Here is a 22,308-nt window from a genome sequence, read left to right as displayed (position 1 = left end):
TGCTGGGGAAAAAAACCAACCAGGATCAACTAATAGTGATGGGAGAAATAAATGAATATATTTGTGCAGCAAACAATTTAGCAAGAGGGATGTGCAGTCGAGTAATCAAAGCAAATGGACTAGTTATAAACAGCAAAATTCTTTTGCCAATTATCTTAAATCTGTCTCCTTTGTTTGTAGACCCTCCTGCCATTGGGAAGTTTCTCCTTATTTTTGGAACCTGATCAAATAACTTTTTGTTTATTGCTTTTCCACTGAATCAAGGGAATTATTATGGTATTATGGTAATTAATGGATTATAAAATATTGATTATATTACTATTTATCATTCACCTTTGTTTTCATCCATAATCACTACATATTATTAGTGATGTGTTATCTCTAACTAGAGAAATATTAACCCTACAGGTGAAGGACATTTGGCCTGTAGTAAAGCTAAAAGGAAAAGAGTCCATTTCATTTTTAAAAACAGAGGAAGCAAGTATTATTTTGTTTTCTTAATGATAAATTTGTATGTTATAAATATTTATTTTCAGATGCAATTACATTTTAATGAACAAGAATAAATAATGTTTCTAGTTTTAGTGGTTTAAAACTTCTATCAGTTACAAACCACTGATTCCAGACACTCTTACCTGGAGTAATGATGATTGAGTTGGCCTCTCTGATTATTTCAATAGCCTGATCCACATTAACTTCAGTGTGAGTTCCAACAATTTCCATGGGTTTGCCTGTGCCAGTAGATGTTGTTCCATATCCACCCAAGATAACATTGGGTAGTGAACGATTCATGGCCTGAAATGTAAAGCATCTAGGTAGCTTAAATGTTCAATGTACTGAAAGAAAGGTAGGTATGCAGAAGGCAAAAGATTTTCCTACTGGCTTGGTGGTTTCTTGTGACTGACAAGTACACTACTGAATTTACTCTTGCGTAACACTTTCAATTCAACTATAGTTTGTAATTGCCCTGTTGGCACTACAAAGCTACTGAGGACACTTGGAAGGCTGCAATAGTTTTGTTCAAGTGAACAAATTTCAGGGATTTTGTAAGAATAACATTACTGCACATACACTGATTTCTCACAAGTTCTTTTGCATATTTTTATGAAAAGTATGATGAATATTTGCAACACGAATCACTATCTTGAAGAAATAAACAAGCCATCACATCATGAACATCCTTTTATAAATTGGTGCTCAAGGTGAAAAACATAAACCCATTTTTCATTTCATTATGTAATGGCCTTTCAGAACAGCATGCTAGGTTTTTCCAAATTAGCAGCTCAAAACAAACTTGAAATTCAGCACAGTGTAGCAAACAAATCTAAAAAACAGTATGAGCATTTACTGATGTTCCCTTACTTCAGTAACCACCAATATTTCATATCAGTTTAAGTATGTAATTTAGAGATGTTGCCTTAACGATGGCAATGTATCCATCGGACAACTGGTTGGATACAGACTGCAAAAACAAGCAGTCTACAAGATGGAGTTCGTAAGGTAGCAGAAGCTATTAAATGTTGCTGTTTGAAAAAATTATTTTAAATCTTAATAAATGAATAATTTTTGATTCAAAATTAAAATTTGTTGAGACCTAAAACTATTTCCACATAATAAATTTACAAATATCCCCAGACCGTAAACCCACAATGGTCCAGTTTGGAAGGCAGCATTCTAATCCCAAGGGTTTTAAAAAAAGGTCTTACCACACACATGATGTAGGAGAGGATAGCACCAGAAGATCCTATCAAAGCACCAACAATTGTCATTAAATTGTTGTCCAAGAGAAAACCTTCTGCACACAGGGCCCAACCCGAATAACTGTTTAACACAGTGATCACAACAGGCATGTCAGCTCCACCAATAGCAGCTGTGAGAGTCACTCCCTGGATACAAAACAGGTTACAACAGTATTATAATGCAGTGATACATCTCACTACTAAATTTCTTTGATAAATACATATAATGGATATTGTTGTTGACTTATAACTAGAACAGTGGTACACTAGCATTGAATAAAGTCAGAAAACAAAACTGCGACTTGCTGAATATTTGCTTAAATTAGAATTTCAAAAACTGTAGTTTAGCATTCATTCCTATTAAATATTTTTCATACTCCTATCAGCTGACAACTATATTCCATATTTTCACAGTTAGCAAGATAACATGATACAGACATGGAAGGCCATTTAGACTATTTCTGTTCATCTATCCTGAAAGATAATCCTACCAGCCCCAATGACAGTTGGCTGTTGAATGTCTCTTAAGGTTCTTGCCTCCACTATCCTATCCAGAAGTCTAGTCCAAATTTTGATTGCTCTTTGTGTGAATAAATCCTTCCTGACACTATTTCTAAACTTTCTTTTCACCCATTTGAACTTATGCCTCTTGTTCTATTTCATGGCTGGCTTGAAGCAGTTCTCTAGATTTCCTGTTTATTTTCAAGGCTGAAGAATCCCAGTTTCTCCAATCTTCCTTCATCATTTGGCCACTGACAGTGAGGATCAGCTTTCTGACTCTTCTGTGGACCTCTTCCAGGCCTTGAGTCTTTCCCTTGTGACCAAAACTTGACACAGTGCCAAAAGATGAGGTCTGATAGAACAGTATACATTTTCAACTAACCTCCTCTGACTTATACTCTATTGATTTGGGCATGCAGTTCAGTATTCTGCATGCTTTGTTGATTGCTGCTCCAGATAACTTGAGGTTGCTTTAGACTTATCCTTTGATTAACACCATGGAACAATATTATCTAAGTGCTTCATCAATTTTTCCAGTTTAAAAAGACGGTACATTTTTAACCCAAGAAACCCTGGGCGAAGGAAGCACTGAGGCCCTTCCAGACCCACTGAAATGCCATTTTAATTCCTAGCTTGTTACAATGATTTAACACTTTTGTGGAAATATCAAATATCCTCTACATGTGATGTTATCATATTATATTTGTCTTGAGTAAAATCAGTTATAGTACATTTTTTGAAAAACAATCGAAGAACAAGAATTTATCATATTAGTTCATTCAACAAATACCTACAACAGATTTGAGTTCTTCCTACCATGATTGTTGACAGAGCCGAGACACTCAATAGGCAGGTCATGCCTGTAGTATAACTGGGATCCAGCATAAATGGCACTATTCCACCTACTGAGGCTGCTAACAATCCAGCATTCAGATAATGCCGCCCAGGTAACATAAGTGGAGATGAGTTCAGTATGCCTGTAAGTAAGAGCAAAACTTTAGCTATCAATCAGGTAAATTGTTTAAAAGAATTCTGTTATCAAATTGATTTTTAACTAACTTATCAGTTTTAAAGCAATTTGGAACCATTTGAGATTCTGATTTAGAAAAATGTGAATTTTGAAAATAAAAAGCAATGTATGGCTCACAAACAACACAGGCAGTAAATAACCTTCAGCTTGTAGATAGCGGCCATTTATCTCTCCCATGACCACCCTACCACATACACACTTGAAATACTACTGTAAGTGTTTAACCTTTCATTACAGGAAAATGTTAGTGAGGTTCATGTTGTTTTGAAGTTCTAATCGATGTTCCATGGCATTGCACATGGGGTGTCAAGGCGTGCACAGTTTTTAAGTGATGGTAGGTTAGAGGGCTGTGAATAATTGGACCAGAGTGTGTGGACACAACCCATTTTAAAGTTATATATCCTGTCCTTATTTTTGTATTGTCATTATAAATTTCCATATTCACATTTATAATGAAAACTGCTTGTGTAAGCATGTCACACTGTAATTGCACCTTCCTGCCAGAAGTGGCACCGTAATGCCTTCACTGGGGAGAGGATGTATTTAGTTTTACGTACAGTTTCCATTATGTGAATATAGAAATTTAGAATGGAAAAAGGTCACAGGAAGTTGCGCAGATATAATATTTTTAACACATTAGTAGATGGATATGTAGCGTTAACTATTAACTCCAGTAATTGTGAAAATATTCGTGGGGGTGTCTGATACTGAACTTCTATTAACTTCACTTCTTTTTACTATCACTCTGCTCACTTTAGGATGGAGTTGACGTGACAAATTTTGGGAGGCATGAATGTTTTATAATCATGACAAACAGTGCAGAACTGGTGTCATTTTAGCAACACAAAATACAAAATAAAGATGCACCCCAACTTTCCAGAACGTGCACCTCAGTGTTGAAATCATACTGCCAAGCAAGCTAGAGAGTATCTTTATTCTGAACATATAGGACTGTTAAAACAGGACTCTTGCAATATGCAAAAAAAGAACAGATGTTGCAAGTATTTTTTACAAAATTATTCAGTGCTATCTCAGAGTGGAGAGGTCATCTACTCCTACACAATGAGGTATGGGCCTGGGAAAAGAAGAGCAACATGCTCTGGTGCACTGAGGGCCAGGCCTCCCCTTTATTTCCACTGAGGGAGCAGGTATTCAGCAGCTTTTTGTAGCACTGGTGTACTTCAGAGCAAAAGAGAGTGAAAGAACTTTATCAGGATCATACTTACCTGAGTGAACAAATCTTTTTAACTTAAAACTGAACCTCCAATTAAAATAATAACTAATATTTTGCGAGGATGTGAGGGTAAGTTAATGTCTATACCATAGACATATTACTTTTTAATCTCAATGGTTAGCCAAAGAACAACATGATTGGATCCTTTTTCAATTCCCTCCAAGCTTTTAATTATTTTGAAAAGACCTATGATTAAGCTGCATGAGCTATCTCCAATGCAGTCTGTGAAATATGGCAGCTCCACCACTGAAAAGTAGCTTACAAAAAGTGTCAATGCTTTAATCAAAAAAGCACGCTTGTACTTCCAAATACTTTGCTGACCTTGCAAATGCAAGTATTATTTTCAAGATCAAACATGTGCATTTTTCAAGTAGCAGTCAGTTATGGAGCTAAAGTTTTCATGAGTCCTCACTGGCAACAAAATTATTTTACTTCAATACTTAAGTACTGAAAATTGGTCTTAATTCAAAAAAAATTCAAGAAGGTTGAACCTAAAGCTTTTTCAATGAGGTAGTTTAGACCAACCACTCCTAAAAGTAAAAAAAAATCACTTACCTTGTAACTTGCCATAAGCAACCAGAGAACCACTAAATGTCACACCACCGATATATGTCCCCAGATAAGCTACAGTCTTAATCAGATTTGCTGCAGGATGTGCATCAAGGTGTGGGTACTCAATCATGTACTCAGCAACGCAGGTGAAAACTGCTGCCAACCCAACCAAACTGTGAAATGCAGCAACCAGCTGAGGAAGATCAGAGATTTCAATGCGTTTGGCGATGGTGAGACCTAGCAGACAAGAATGGCATTTAGGGTCAGACAGAAAATATAATCTAGATTTACTGCAATACAGATTCCGAGCTAACAGGATGCTGTGATGTTAATTTCCCTCCTCCACCCACCTCAAGCAGAGGGACAACTAGATCCAATTATTTTTGTCTGTAAGTAAATGACTTTACTTATATATTTTTGGGGTGTGGCAAAGTTGCATTTATTACCCATCCCTAGTTGCCTTGATGACATTAAGAGTCAATTACAATCACATGTAGGCCAGACTGGGCAAGGAAGAGTTCACTTCCCTGAAGGATATTAGTGAACCACAAGGGTTTTTATGATAATCCGGCTGTCCGATGGTAATTTTCGGATGCTAGCCCACAAATTCCCAGTTTTATTGAATTCAATTTCACAACTTGCCATAGGAGGATTTGGCCTCAAGATCTCTGAGTTACTAATCCAAGTACCATAACCACACCACTAACTTACCCATTAAATGTTTTTTCTTATTAAATGTGTAGTAAGTATAAGAATTGGATTTAAATAAAAATGATAATTCTCAGCTATCTAGAAGATCAATAAATATATACATCATATTATCTGTGATTGGCAGCTCAAACCAGCATTCTCTTCTCACCACAGCACCAACACCCCCGGAGTCCCCCAAGGGCTTATCGTCGGCCCTCTCTTCCTCATCCACATGTTGCCCCTTTGCAACATCATCTGCTGATATGGGGTCAGCTTCCACATCTACACTGATGACACCCAGCTCTACTTTTCCACCAACTCTCTCAACAGTGTCACTGCCCCTATGTTTGTCTGACTGCTAGTCAAACATCCATTCTTGGATAAGCCACAAACTTTGTCCAGCTAAACAATCAAAGCCATTAATTTCAGCCCTCACCACAAACTACATACTTTTGCTACCATTTTCATTCCTCTCCCCAGCTACTGTCGCAGGTTAAGCCAGACTGTACAATTCAGAACTGAATTTCTAACCCCATATCCTATCCATCACAAAGACCACTTACCTCCACCTCAGTTAAATTGCCCGTTTCCACTCTTATCTCAATCCATCAGCTGCCGAGACCCTCATCTATGCCTGTGGCATGTCCAGACTCAGCTATTCTAATGCTCTCCTAGCTGGCTTCTCATCTCCATCCTCCGTAAACTTCAGCTCATCCAAAACTATGCTACCCCTATCCTATCCTGTACCAAGTTGCACTCACCCATCATCTCTGTACTCGCTGACTTAGATTGGCTCCCAGTCTCTGAAAGCTTCAAATTTAAAATTCTTATCCGTGTGTTTAAATCCCTTCATGACCTCACCCCTCTCAATCTCTGTAAACTCCACCAATTCTACACTATCCCCTCTCCGTTCTACTGACACTGGCCTCTTGTACATCCTGCCTTCCTTTGCCCCACCATTGGTGGCTGTGCTTGCAGCCCCACACTCTAGAATTCCCTCCAATAGCCCATTTGCCTATCCACCTGCATTTCCTCCTTTAAGATCCTCCTTAAAACCCACCTTTCACCTCTCTGAATATCCACTTCTTTGGCTCATTGAGCACATTCTTGCTATAGGCTAATCCTAACTTATTCCATAATGTATATTATTCAACCCTTATCAGTTGAATTTCCATGAAGAAAATTCCCATTAGCACAGCAGGTCTTTTAATTGGAGCATAGATGCTAATTTTGCATGTCCTCTGGTCATCATTTCCTGTGTTTGGTACTTGTAGTGAAAATGGTTCAACATATTCTTTTAGAACTAGAACCAGAAATAAATCTTCACAAACACATTTACAATTTTCTTTCACATAGTGATCAGAGGAATTCTCACCTCATTATGTCTTAAAGGATTTATTTGATCTTCAACATAGTCTATAATGTGTACACCGTCAAAAATGTATTTTAGTGCTATTCATGGTCCATCTTTCCATGTTCATCGTACCCCTTCATATAGTCATTTCAGTTAAACTCAACTGATTTTTGAGTGACTCTCAGCCAGTTATTTTTGGATTCATTTTATCTTATAACACTTTTTTCAGTTTTTGTTTTCTTCACGTCCTCATTCAGCCCAACAATGCAGATCTTGCTATTTCTTTAACTGATATTTAATTTCTGCATTTCTTAGAAAAGTCTTAAAAATCCCATTTCTCTGCTGTTGTTTTACATTTTAATTCCACCTCTTGCTTTATCCACACTGACCACAGCCTCAAAGTACGCCCTTTAAGGTCTTGCACGTCAGTGTTATTATTTTGGTTGTTGCCTTAATTAAAATATCGAATCTAACTATTCTATTATCCCCAGGTTCAGGTTACTAGTACTCTGCTCGTTAGTATATGTGTATGCAGGACTCTCTTTTTTCGGTTTTGTCCCCATTATACTGCAAAACAAATCTTATCCCAGGCCCCCACCTATAGTGTTCTTCAACTGGATATTAGTAGATGTGTGAGTCGTGCCGGGATCACTCTCTTTATCTGATCTTCCGCCTTCCCAGTTGGGAAGCATTTGACCTAAACTGAGTTCCTCCCTACTGCAGTGTGGCTAAGGTTAGCAACTCAACACATGGGGGATTACAGCCATCAACTCACATCTCATCACTCCAACTTACTGCTGCACACGACTGTCTGGCTTCAAACACGGTGTGAAGAAACTGTATGACCTTTAAAATTGTTCACACATTCAGCCCGCCTTTATGATTTCCTGATTTGTCCACCTGACCTCATGATGTATCAAAATTACATTACAATTTCCTGCTGCTTTTCTTATTTAACTAAAGATCTCATCATCTTCCTGTGTGTTCTGACACAGCAGTTGTAAATTATTACTTAGATATCCTGAATACCACTCATTTCAATTTGAGATATGTGGGTGGGAGGGGGGGGTGGGGGGGTCGGAAACAAACATAAAAGTTGGGGGAGGGAGGAAGAAAATTAATGAAATGAGGGGAAGAAAAATTTCAAACCAGTAAAACTAAATTACTATTAAGGAAGGAGCAGGACGGAAGGTAGGGAAACAAAACAGGTGCAAATTTAGCTTGGTCGATCATCTATCACTAGTATCCTGGACACCGATTCTCAAGTAAGCTGTAGAACCTTGAGCTGTCCAAGTATGTCTTCAATACTGTTTTCAGAATCTGTTGAAATGTAAATCAGTAATGGAACTCATATGTGAATGGTTTTGAATTCTAACACTGGTGACCTTGTGCTAACCTGTTTTAATGTAACCGTCTGGATCGTGCTAGTGCTTCTGCCAGCTGTACTGAATTTCGATCTGTACGGCTGGAAGTTTGGGAACTGTGGGGAAATAAATTGTTGCCCTGCACAAAATGAACAAAAACACCAAAAATATATTTCATAACATCAATATACAAAGTGACATTTTCAGTATGGTATTTTCCAAAAAGCTTGAGGCTAAGGTATTAGGTTTCTAATGAACGCAAGCGTATGTTGTATTTCTGTCATCGTTATTATAGTTACATAAACTGTCTGGATACTGAACTTTTACAGGGCTCTGGGTACCTTTGAAATCATTACAGCTAGTCAATATCAATATGATGGAGAGTTTCAAAACAATTATGCTATTACAACAAGCAGTAAAAGGGGCAAAGTTTCCTAATGGAACACCCTGGCTGCAAATAACAGCCTGTCTATCTACTTGTTCCTACGAAAGAAACACTGTAGCGTTTTGGGAGGAATTGAAGAATTGGCACCTGAACAAACATTCTCTTTAAACAAATATTTCTATTATCAGAATGTCCATTAATGGGCAGGTATCGTGTAACTAAAAAGATTATCCTTTCTCCTCAAATTTATTTTCATGTAACTAATTTTGTTCTTCAAATTAGCAGTATTATTTAAATATGCTTATTCTGCATTCTAAAATAATGAGTGGTATTTTAAAGTCTATATTAATAATGCATAATGAGAATTACAAGGTTATTCTGTTGCTAAATTACTGTACGAAGTAACCACAATTCAGTTTTGGTGTATGGATATTATGTTGTTTGTTCCCTCCTCAAAATACTGTCTCAACACCACAATATATTTTTTGTGCTGATCAGGTGAAGGATGTTAATCCTGGGAAATAGAACACTTTCCATTTTAGGCACCCAGTTTCAGCATCAAGCACCCCCAGGTGAGGTATAGCCCAATCATGTGCAAAGTAAAGCTCCTCCACTCCATTATTAAAGGTGCCTCAGGGCCTGCTGATACCTTCGAGTGAGAGTTGGAAAAATACTGCTGGGTTTTACCCTAACCACACAAGAAAGTACAGAGTATACTCCTTTGGTGCTCATGTATCTGTTACAAAACTCACTACAATGTTATTCAAAGCTAGGGTGATTCTAAATCTGACTTGGTATGACCTGACCTTTTATAGAATCATAGAATCATAGAAGTTTACAACATGGAAACAGGCCCTTCGGCCCAACATGTCCATGTCGCCCAGTTTATACCACTAAGCTAGTCCCAATTGCCTGCACTTGGCCCATATCCCTCTATACCCATCTTACCCATGTAACTGTCCAAATGCTTTTTAAAAGACAAAATTGTACCCGCCTCTACTACTGCCTCTGGCAGCTCGTTCCAGACACTCACCACCCTTTGAGTGAAAAAATTGCCCCTCTGGACCCTTTTGTATCTCTCCCCTCTCACCTTAAATCTATGCCCCCTCGTTATAGACTCCCCTACCTTTGGGAAAAGATTTGGACTATCTACCTTATCTATGCCCCTCATTATTTTATAGACTTCTAGAAGATCACCCCTAAACCTCCTACTCTTCTGCACTCTTTCTAGTTTAATAATATCCTTTCTATAATAGGGTGACCAGAACTGTACACAGTATTCCAAGTCTGGCCTTACTAATGTCTTGTACAACTTCAACAAGACATCCCAACTCCTGTATTCAATGTTCTGACCAATGAAACCAAGCATGCTGAATGCCTTCTTCACCACCCTATCCACCTGTGACTCCACTTTCAAGGAGCTATGAACCTGTACTCCCAGATCTCTTTGTTCTATAACTCTCCCCAATGCCCTACCATTAACGGAGTAGGTCCTGGCCCGATTCGATCTACCAAAATGCATCACCTCACATTTATCTAAATTAAACTCCATCTGCCATTCATCGGCCCACTGGCCCAATTTATCAAGATCCCGTTGCAATCCTAGATAACCTTCTTCACTGTCCACAATGCCACCAATCTTGGTGTCATCTGCAAACTTACTAACCATGCCTCCTAAATTCTCATCCAAATCATTAATATAAATAACAAATAACAGCAGACCCAGCACCGATCCCTGAGGCACACCGCTGGTCACAGGCCTCCAGTTTGAAAAACAACCCTCTACAACCACCCTCTGTCTTCTGTCGTCAAGCCAATTTTGTATCCAATTGGCTACCTCACCTTGGATCCCGTGAGATTTAACCTTATATAACAACCTACCATGCGGTACCTTGTCAAAGGCTTTGCTAAAGTCCATGTAGATCACGTCTACTGCACAGCCCTCATCTATGTTCTTGGTTACCCCTTCAAAAAACTCAATCAAATTTGTGAGACATGATTTTCCTCTCACAAAACCATGCTGACTGTTCCTAATCAGTCCCTGCCTCTCCAAATGCCTGTAGATCCTGTCTCTCAGCTCTAACAACTTACCCAGATGTCAGGCTCACCGGTCTGTAGTTCCCAGGCTTTTCCCTGCCGCCCTTCTTAAACACAGGCACAACATTTGCTACCCTCCAACCTTCAGGCACCTCACCTGTAGCTGTCGATGATTTAAATATCTCTGCTAGGGGACCCGCAATTTAATAGCTATAACATCCGAGTCCCATGTACCCATCCATGCCCTGAGTTCATCTGCCTTGCCCATCAGACTTCTTGCATTGAAGTAAATGCAGTTTATAGAAACCCAATTCAAAGGCTCACACTCAGTACATTGTGGAAAGCCAAATAATCGGAGTCACCAGAACAGATGGAGCTTTGGATCCACAGTTCATATAAATCTGATGCATAATCCTGATACCTAATCATAAAAGAAAAAAAATGCATTCATACAGCACCTTATTATGTCTCTCAGAAATGTCTCAAAACACTGCACATGCACTGAATTTCTTTGAAGTGCAGTGACTGTTACGTCAAGATGTCATAAAGGAGAATGAGATTAATGGCCAGTTGATGGACTGGATTTTGCTGTGAAAATAACGGTGAGGCTAACAGCATTCACTGTTATTTATGTGAAAAATCGGACAGCAATTTCCGGCAAGTGCAAATGCGCAGCTGAACGCGAAAATCCCGAAGTTGCTGACTGAGATGCACTGCCCCTCCCTAAGCTGCGTGAAAATGGCATCTTGCCATCTGGCTCCACATTCAAATGTATTGAACGGCGTGAAGTTCCTGTACTGACATCGTAGATTCAGACTAAACTCGCCACAAAAAGTTAGGGCTTGTCCATTCCAGTCATATGTAAGAAGGAACTATGTTCCAAAGGTTTGTTTTACGTTGAGAATTAGTGCAGGAGAAATGTCTTTGGTGTTTTTATATTATAGTTAATAAAGTTTGCAATTACTATAAATAAAGTATTTGTACCGTTCATTTACAGGTTAAGTAAATCTGGTGATTTATAGCCTGAATTCTTTCATCCACTAAAAACAAGTAAATCACATGACAACACAGAATATATTCTAATACACCAAAGTACACTGACAAACAGTCCTTTGTTCAATCACTGGGATTTGCTACACATACCTAGATATTGGGCAGGTAAAGATACATGCTAGTTTGTACGGATACGAGGGCTGTTTATGGGAATAGCCATAGATGCCGAGTCCAAGCAAAATATCTTGCGTAAAACTTAAAAACCTAAGAGTAGTATGTACGTGGAAACGGCTCTGAGGAGAATAATTTTTTCTGATTTTGTGCAACTTTGCTTCATGTCCTTTTGCTCTGTAATAACAGTATAATTCAAACAAACCACCTGAATCCACATTATCGGAGCCATCTCGTATTTTAAGGATATTGATTAGATCCCGTCAATTTTTTACCAATGAAAACATGTTCAACTCTGATAGCCTCACCTGTTTCCAAGTCACAGTTTAACAGAAAATAATGCCTGATCAGTGAAGTAGTTTTAAATGTCCTGACTGTTTGCATTAGATGTAACTCATATTCCACCTTCACTAACGTAAACTAAACAATCTCAGTACCATGAGAGAATGCATGAATTAAAGGGTGACAGATGTTATAATGAATTTTGGAATTTCTTTGTCATCCTCTTTTTCCAACAGAAGACATGTCTAAAGATATACATGTAAACCATCTGTGGTGGACGCTGCAGATAATGAAAATAATTTTCCATTAATACTGCATTATGGTTTACCGTGAAACACTAAATACACATCAAATATTGCTAAAGATTTGTGTCATGATTCTGTGACCAACAGCACCCTCTGCTGCTAATAAAAAAGGAATGAAAATCAAATGCCTTAACTAACACTCTGTGGCACTGCACTATCCTGGCCAATTACATAGGTATGAGGGGCGAGTTGGCTAAGATACATAGGAAAACCAAATTAAAGGGTACGATGGTTGAAAAGCAATGGCAAACATTTAAAGAAATCGTTCAATATTCTCAACAAATATACATTCTATTGAGAAACAAAAACTCCACGGGAAAAGTGATCCACCCGTGGCTAACTAAAGAAGTTAAGGATAGTATTAGATTAAAAGAAGAGGCCAAGAAGAATAGTGGGTCTGAGGATTGGGAGAGTTTTAGAAACCAGCAAAGGAAGACCAAAAAATTGATAAGAGAGAAAATAGAATATGAAAGTAAACTAGCAAGAAATATAAAAACGGATTGTAAGAGCTTCTACATGTATGTAAAAAGGAAGAGAGCAGCAAAAGTAAACATTGGTCCTTTAGAGGCTGAGACAGGAGAAATTATAATGAGGAATCAGGAAATGGCAAATGCATTAAACAAATATTTTGTATCTGTCTTCAGAGTAGAAGACATAAAAACATACCAGAAATAGTGGGGAACCAAGGGTCCAATGAGAGTGAGGAACTTAAAATAATTAATATCAGTAGAGAAAAAGTACTTGAGAAACTAATGGGACTAAAAGCCAATAAATCCCCTGGACCTGATGGCCTATATCCGAGGGCTCCAAAAGAGGTAGCTGCAGAGATAGTGGATGCATTGGTTATGATCTTCCAAAATTCCCTAGATTCTAGAATGGTCCCAGCAGATTGGAAGGTAGCAAATGTGACCCCGCTATTCAAGAAAGGAGCGAGAGAGAAAACAGGGAGCTACAGGCCAGTTAGCCTGACATCAGTTGTCAGGAAAATGCTGGAATCCATTATGAAGGAAGTGGTAACAGAGCACCTATAACATCATAATATGATCAGGCAGAGTCAACATGGTTTTATGAAAGGGAAATCGTGTTTGACAAATCTATTAGAGTTTTTTGAGGATGGAACTAGCAGGGTAGATAATGGGGGGTGGATGTCGTATATTTGGATTTTCAAAAGACATTCGATAAGGTGCCACATAAAAGGTTGTTACACAAGATAAGGACTCATGGGGTTGGGGGTAACATATTAACATGCATAGTGGATTGGCTAACGGACAGAAAACAGGGTGTAGGGATAAACGGGTCATTTTCAGGCTGGCAGGCTGTCACTAGTGGGGTGTCACAAGCATCGGTACTTGGGCCTCAGCTATTTACAATCTACATTAATGACTTAGATGAAGGGACCGAGTGTAATGTATCCAAGTTTGCTGACGATACAAAGCTAGGTGGGAAAGTAAGCTGTGAGGAGGACACAGAGTCTGCAAAGGGATATAGACAGGTTAAGTGAGTGGGCAAGAAGGTGACAGATGGAGTACAATGTGGGGAAATGTGAGGTTATTCACTTTGGTAGCAAGAATAGAAAATCAGAATATTTTTTAAACTGTGAGAAACTATTAAATGTTGGCGTTGAGAGAGACTTGGGTGCCCTTGTACAAGAAACACAAAAAGTTTAGCACGTAGATATAGCAAGCAATTAGGAAAGCTGGCCTTTATTGCAAGGGAGTTGGAAATATTACTACAATTGTACAAGGCTTTGGTGAGACCTCACCTGGATACTGTGTAGAGTTTCAGTCTCCTTACCTAAGGAAGGATATACTTGCCTTAGGTTGGTGCAGCAAAGGTTCACTAGATTAAGTCCTGGGATGAGAGGGTTGTCCTATGAGGCGAGGTTGAGTAGAATGGGCCTATACTCTCTGGAGTTTAGAAGAATGAGAGGTGATCTAATTGAAACATATAAGATTATGAGGGGGCTTGACAGGGAAGATGCTGAGAGGCTGGAGGGTCTAGAACTAGAGGGCACAGTCACAGGGTAAGGGGTTGGCCATTTAAGACTGAGATGAGGAGAAATTTCTTCATGCAGAAGGTTGTGAATCTTTGGAATTGTCTACCCCAGATGGCTGTGGATAATTAGTCGTTGAATATATTCAAGGCTGAGATAGGCAGATTTCTGGACTCTAGGGGAAATCGAGGGAAATTGGAGTTGAGGTCAAAGATCAGCCATGATCTGATTCAATTGCGGAGCAGGCTCGAGGGGCCATGTGGCCTACTCCTGCTCCTATTTCTTATGTTCTTATATGTTCAACTCATACCTACCATAACATAGATGTTATAGGTGTCATTTTACAGGATCTTCCAAACATTCATTTTAATTAATTGAATATAAATTTGGGAAATTACCCCTTATGTCTGTCTCCTCTGACAAGTACCCATACAATCAATTGAACCTCTTGTTCAAAAAAGGGTGTAAGGATAAACCCAGCAATTGAAGGCCAGTCAGTTTAACCTCAGCGATGGGGAAACTTTTAGAAACAATAATGTGGGACAGAATTAGCAGTCACTTGGCCAACAGTGGATTGATTAGGGAAAGCCAGCGTGGAATTGTTAAAGGCAAATCGTGTTTAACTAACTTGATAGAGTTTTTTGATGAAGTAACAGAGAGGGTCAATGAGGGCAATACGGTTGATGTGGAGTATATGGACTTTCAAAAGGCCTTTCAAAAGGATAAAGTGCCTCATAATAGGCTTGTCGTCAAGATTGAAGCCCATGGAATAAAAGGGGCAGTTGCAGCATGGATACAGAATTAGCTAACAGGATGCAGAGAGTAGTGGTGAACGGTTGTTTTTCGGATTGGTGGGAGGAGTACAGTGGTGTTCCCCAGGGGTCAGTACTAGGGCCACTACTTTTCTTGATATATATTAATGACTTGGATTTGGGTGTACAGGACACAAAACTTGGAAGTGTAGTGAACAGTGAGGAGGATAGTGATAGACTTCAAGAGGATATAGACAGGCTGGTGGAATGGGCGGACACGTGGCAGATGAAATTTAACACAGAGAACTGGGAAGTGATACATTTCGGTAGGAAGAATGAGGAGAGGAAATATAAACTAGAGAGCACAACTCTAAAAGGGATATAGGAACAAAGAGATCTGGGGGTATTTGTGCACAAATCGTTGAAAGTGGCAGGGCAGGTTCAGAAAGCGGTTAAAAAAGCATACAGGATCCTGGGCTTTATAAATAGAAGCAGAGAGTACAAAAGCAAGGAAGTCATGATGAACCTTTATAAAGCACTGGCTCGACCACAACAGGAGTATTGTGTCCCATTCTGGGCATCGCACTTTAGGAAAGATATGAATGCCTTAGAGAAGGTGCAGAAAAGATTTACCAAAATGATTCCAGGGATGAGGGACTTTAGATACGTGGATAGTCTGGAGAAGCTTGGGTTGTTCTCCTTGGAACAGAGAAGGTGGAGAGGAGATTTGAAAGAGGTATTTAAAATCATGAAGGGTCTAGGCAGAATAGCGAGAAACTGTTCCCATTAGCGGAAGCGTCAAGAACCAGAGGACATAGATTTAAGGCGATTAGCAAAAGAACCAAAGGTAACATGAGGAAAAACTTTTTTATGCAGCGAGTGGTTAGGATCTGGAATGCATTGTTGGGGTGGGTGGTGGAGGTAGATTCAATCGTGGCTTTCACAAGGGAACTGGATAAGTACTTGAAAGGAAAAAATTTGCAGGGCTACGGGGATAGGGCGGGGGAGTGGGACTAGTTGGATGGCTCTTGCATAGAGCCGGCACGGATTTGATGGGCCGAATGGCCTCCTTCCGTGCTGTAATCTTTCTATGATTCTGGTGTACCACAGCGCACTTTCTTTCATGCCTTGCTCTTCACATTTACATGCTATCCCTCGTCTATATCATCCAAAAAGCAACAGTCTGTTTCCATATCTAATTTGACAACATCAAGCTATACCTTTCCGCCTCCTCCATTGATTCCAAGGCTATTGCAAAATTATCCCATTACCTGTCTTGTCATTTAGACCTGGATAAGCCAAAATCTCTTCAAGCTCAATGCTGGAAAAATCAACGCCATCTCTTTAGCTCCTGTCAATCTCTACACATCCCACACCTGCACAAAGTTCTGGACTTCCATTTCCCCCAACTTTGGCAAGCTCCATTGACTTCTCATGCCCCAAGTTGACTTTGAGATTCTTGTTTTTGCTTTCCAATCTCTCCACAGCCGTACCACATCCTACTTTAGTGATCTTCTACACTTCACCTGCTCTCTGCTCCTCTAATATCAGTTTATCCTCATTCCTTCTTTCAACCACCATGTCCTTACTCTCTGAACCATTGATTCCTAAATCCCTCTGCTTTACCACCTCCCTTTTTTCAATAGTCTAACTTTTTTATTTTGCCTTTTCCCTCCTGCTCAGTGTCCACTGTTTTCCTTTGCCCTGTAAGGCTCTTGGAGTTTCATTCTGTATGTGAGGGGTATTACTGAAATGTAAACTGTTTTGGTCCTACGCTGTTGCACTTTGTCAAACAATGTCAATGCTGAGCATTTTCACAATAAATGGATCACTAACTCACCCCCTAACAACCCAATTTTACGTTGTTTTATGCACCTCCCCTTATCATAACCTCGCATGCATACCACAATTTCCTTTATAGTGCAATATGAAATAGCTTCAGCAATTTGATGGCTCTTCATTGAAATGGCTTTTCACTCTTATTTTTTTTGAAAAAGGTCCCAAAATCTTTTCAATATATTCCTCAAAAAATTTCTTTTAAAAAAAAAACATGTAGGGGAACCAAACAATCTTCAGAAGTGTTCAGAAACACCCAAGTTGTCAGGCATGACTGCAGAACAGGACTGCCTGGACAGCTGAACACACTCTTACTTTGAGGCTACTAACAGTAAGTTGTTGAAGCAGTTTTACAGTTTGCATAATATTATCCATCACTGGATGCGTGTTTATTGTCTACAACAGACTTTATTCAACCCACTTCATCTTTTGATGAAAGTTTTCACTCTGTCCCTCAAAGGAAATCAAGCAAAGCTCTAGAACATCTAATCTTGCAACCCACATGATTCACCATAGACTGGACACCTTCCCCAGCATAGCACTGCCATAGTCTCAGCAGCTCAAGATCCATTATGTTTCACACAGCATTTAGTTACCCCATGCAAACATGTCCCTATAACTCTCAATCCTGTTCCTAACCAAATAATCATTTTGTTTTTTTTAAAAAACCAAATATCAGTTAGCATGGAATTAGCTATTTTAACAGGCAACATATTGAAGCTGAACTTTTGCTAGTGGATAAACTTTGCCTGATGTACTTGACATGCAGACATTTTCATTTGTAAAATGTCCTGGAATTACATCTTTGTACATTTTTTCCCCTTATATGACTGTGTGCTTTCTTTGCTATAAAACTGAAAATTCACTTTCACGAACCTGCTCGCCCAACAGATCAAACAATCATGGAGAATTGTGAGCCAAACTGTTACAGGCCGATCACAAGTCTTGGGATTTAAGAACCCTCCAGCCCTTTTGTTAAGAATTCAATATTGAAGATATTATAAAAGTTAACTTATGGTAGAGACATTTGACAGACATATTAATCAGATTTGTTTGCTCACCTATAGTTCCACCCATTGCCATGACAGCAGACATCTGACTCAAGAGTTCTGGTGAGGGCTTAACTGCACCCAGAGTGGCAGCCAGACCACCAGCTACACCAATCATACCCAGTGCATTTCCCAATCTGGACGATTTCTGCGTAGAAAGTCCAGCCAGTGCTCCAACACAGCACAGGCCTGATCCAAGGTATATCATCTGCAAGAGCAACATTTATTACTTTGTAACAATAATTCTTAACGTGTCAATAACATTGTCCCCGTCTTGGCTTGGCTACAATTTAATGGCCATAGAAATATTAAATTATATAATTCAAGTACTAAATTTTAAATTTTAATAAAAAAGGTAAATAAAAAATTCAAATTATTAAGTACACCAAAATTGATCTTGTTTCCCAACTAAACTTAGGAATGGCTTGTACCATAAAATAGGCACTCACCTTTATGTATAGCTATTTTTATACCATTATTTAAATGAAGATATTCATTTTTTCTCCCCATACTGTGGGTAAGTCAAGTAATTCTAACAGGAAAATCACAAACAATAAACGTTCCTATAAAAGACTTTTAAGTGCTTCAAAAATGGTTCACCTGTCCCATGGCCTTGATATAGTAGTGCTCCCATTCATCTTAAGCACTATCATTATTTAACGATCTCCAGAAATATTTTGGCTTGGTTTCCCTTATCGTCATGGAAAGAGGAAGACTTATGAGCTGCTTTGACATGCTTCTCAGGGTTGGCCATGTAGAGAGTTACTTTTACCCATCCTGGATTTTATTAGCCCTTCATATTGCGTGCAAGCCAGAATCATGAAAAAAAAACAGCCACCTCTGGAAGCCTGGACTTTGCTAATACATGCCAGAAATCTTAGCATTGATGCAAGAAGTCAATTTTGTCAGAGTTCATATCCGGTACTCTTTCTCTTTTAAAAAAAAGCGCCCCGGGTAGCGCTCAACACAAACAACAAATCGTGAATATATAGCAACTTAAGTATACAAAAGAGAGCCCAGGTGCTTCAAAGAGGTGTAAGGAAAACCAATGCCAAGCCCGAGAGAGAGATTAGAAGGCATGACTAAAATCTTGGTCAGAGAGATGGGTTTTGAGAAAGTTTAAAAGCTTAACATTTACAAGTGCTCAGTGAAAGTTATGACAGCTACCTGGTAAATTGAAAACTTGAATTTTGGGTCCATCTTTTAATATTCAAATGTATTATTACATGTGAGTTATTGTTGGTAATTGGAAACTAGTGTAGAATCCTTTGAACGATATTAAATTATGTCAACTTGCCCCTTCAGCATAACTTCTCCCTTCACTTACAGCATTAGAACAGTTAATGGAAACAAATAAAACAGTTTTATGTATCAAGTCATTATTCACAAGAATGTTAGCCAATATGAACCATTTCATCCAAATATACCAAACAATGGGTCAGTGTGTTGGAGGAAGATAAAGTTCCTCTGGTAGTGCTCTGTTTAATGTATTCACGTAAAATTCCTTTAAATGCTCTCTTAATTCAGCCGTTAAACTAGTTAAAACAAATCTGTTAATGACTGTTTTAAAACAACACACAAAATAATTTTATACAAACGCATTATGCAGCACGGAGATGAAATTAAACATCGTGATGTTTGAATTTCTACGTTATACTGCTGGAATATACATTAAAAAAAGACACTTTTGGTACTTTTTAATCCTAAATTCAATTAGTGCATAAGATAAAACAAATATTGTGAAATTATAAGGAAATTGCAGCCTGCAATCCCAAAGGCAGCAAACACAAAATAATTGAACTCAGTAACACAAGCATGGAGTAAATCGCTTCATAAGAAAATCATGTTGGAATTGTAAGCAAACAGAAAGCAAGCAGCCTCAACCTGCTCTATGTTGTATCCACCGGCCAAAGAAGCACTGTAGCCACCAACAAACACCACTCCTGGTAGCATGTACAGATAGTTGTATTCAGGTGGATCTGTGGAACGCTTAAACATATCCAGCATCCTCTGGGTAATAAGGAAACCACCTGAAATAAAAGTACATATCCAAACATGCATTATTTCACCTCAAACAACTAAATCAAATTGATGTAGCAAGAATGTATGATCAACAGGAATGAAAAACATCCCCGGCAGTTGATAAGTTAAAGCAACTATTTGCACCCAAAACTGTTAAAACAAGCAACTCACAAACATGACGGAATTAAATTATTCGGTCAATATTTGTACAGAAGGCAGTACTGTATTTCTAATCAACCCGATGGCAAGTATGGATACACTAATGTTAATTGTATCCATATGATTTATATCAATTAGTGTTAATTGTAATTAGGTGGTGCGTATCAATTGGGGACTCTCTCGCATCCATTTATATGAGAGCTTATCTAGGGTGTGGAGTGGGTAATATGGATCTCTGAATAAAGGCTTGGAAGCAATTGAAGATCAGGCTCTAGTATTTTATCCTTCACCATCAGGTTATCCAATTTATTACATTAATCCTTTAAGGAGGGACTTGACAAGCTCCCTTATCAAATGAGAGGATATTATGACATACTGGGGAGAGTGGGGGATTAGGTTAAGACCACCTATTGGTGGGTCATGAGCAAAGCCAGGGCCCCCTCTCCTGAAAAGTAAAAAAATTAATAAAAAAGGAACTCTAGAACAACTTCAAAAATAACTAACGAATATTAGGGTTTCAGCAAGAAGTGCAACATTCTGTTCGCTCAGCCCCACTTAGAAACACAGGACTAAAAGGGTGGGGCGGGCTTGAACTGTTTCCAGGTTTCAAAAACCAGTGCTGTTGAAACAGCAAGCTGCAGTCATTGCTCATTCAGCATTTAAATATATTTGTGGAGCAACTCCATTGTTAGTCTTTCTCCCCCAAACATGCTAACAGTTTTATGGGCTACGGCATTAGCCTCATCTATGTGATCTGACCACATTAAAACTATAATAGTGATAGAGAGGAAACCCAATCTCTATTTAATATAGCTAGGTAAATATGGAAGTGCTGAGTCCCAAATCAGTAGCTCACATTCACTTGTGCAAGTAACAGTGGCATCCTATCACAGCTGTACAACCTACCTGCTATATTAACCGATGATATAAATGCAGCCAGTAGGGCAAGTGTTTGAGGAGTAGATGATGGTAAGTAACCACCTCCCATGAGGACTAGACCTCCGACAGCTGTAAGGCCTGAAAAATACATGGGAACACAAGAGCAAATTACAAATTGTGAAGGAAAATAGGCTTTTTAAAAAAAATCAGTTTTCATTTCTTTTTATTGAAATTACTTCACTGAACATGGGTGCCAAGGTCACATGATCTTTTAATTACATCTCTGCAAAACTTTTGACAATGATAATTTACATTAGATTTTTACATTCAAAATTTACAATTTCTTAAGTTGGTACCACATTTCAACACATTTTTATTTATATCCGGGTGTTACAAAGCACTTATTTTATTCCTACTTCAATGGGCCCAGGGGAGCAGTGCTCAGAGACCCATGCCCTCCACTTTAGCAGGTGCTACTACTCCTAATCAAGCCCTGTTGGAAGCCACAATTCCCACAGCTGAAAGGATAGAAATTTGGCTCCATCCATTTACTTTTAAGTGGCGATCCAATGGCAACTCACTAGACCGATAAAGATGTCAGTTTTCAATTCTATCACATCTCCATAGGTCTGGTCATTACACAGAGTCCATCAACAGTGGGAACACTATGCATCTGCCACTGATTGCATTCATTCAATGTGAAAATGCCTGAAGGCTGGCAGGACTGAAGTCCCATCCTACACTTCACTGATATTAAATCAGAGGGCAAGTCATAGGCAGAAAGCCTTACAGTGCACATCCAGGTAACTGGTTAAGAGTGTCACTGAGGGAGGCCTAGGAACAGGGCACTTAACTCTTATGCTGCAGAGCCTGGTGAAACTAGAACAGAGAGCAGAGATATAACTTTAAAACAAATGCACCTGTATCAAAAAAACTCCTGGGAATTTGTACATTTACAGATTATTTCTTATGAACAGCAAT

General features: G+C 38.8%; 1 protein-coding gene across 1 annotated transcript in view; it reads right to left on the bottom strand.

Annotated features, from left to right (window-relative positions):
- Nucleotides 1–22,308, bottom strand: part of LOC137301822 (NAD(P) transhydrogenase, mitochondrial-like) — a 72,906-nt gene that overhangs the window by 15,594 nt on the left and 35,004 nt on the right. Inside the window, exons 12-18 of the mRNA XM_067971475.1 lie at nucleotides 21,355–21,465; nucleotides 20,152–20,297; nucleotides 18,280–18,475; nucleotides 5,060–5,293; nucleotides 3,057–3,217; nucleotides 1,707–1,886; nucleotides 636–795 (exon numbers count right to left, since the gene is read on the bottom strand). Coding sequence (XP_067827576.1) covers nucleotides 636–795; nucleotides 1,707–1,886; nucleotides 3,057–3,217; nucleotides 5,060–5,293; nucleotides 18,280–18,475; nucleotides 20,152–20,297; nucleotides 21,355–21,465 — 1,188 coding nt within the window. The remainder of the gene's footprint in view (nucleotides 1–635; nucleotides 796–1,706; nucleotides 1,887–3,056; nucleotides 3,218–5,059; nucleotides 5,294–18,279; nucleotides 18,476–20,151; nucleotides 20,298–21,354; nucleotides 21,466–22,308) is intronic.

Source organism: Heptranchias perlo, chromosome 34, assembly GCF_035084215.1.
Source record: "Heptranchias perlo isolate sHepPer1 chromosome 34, sHepPer1.hap1, whole genome shotgun sequence".
Taxonomy (NCBI): Eukaryota; Metazoa; Chordata; class Chondrichthyes; order Hexanchiformes; family Hexanchidae; genus Heptranchias; species Heptranchias perlo.
Note: the sequence above shows the minus strand (reverse complement) of the source record. Positions and strands in the feature narration are given on the sequence as shown.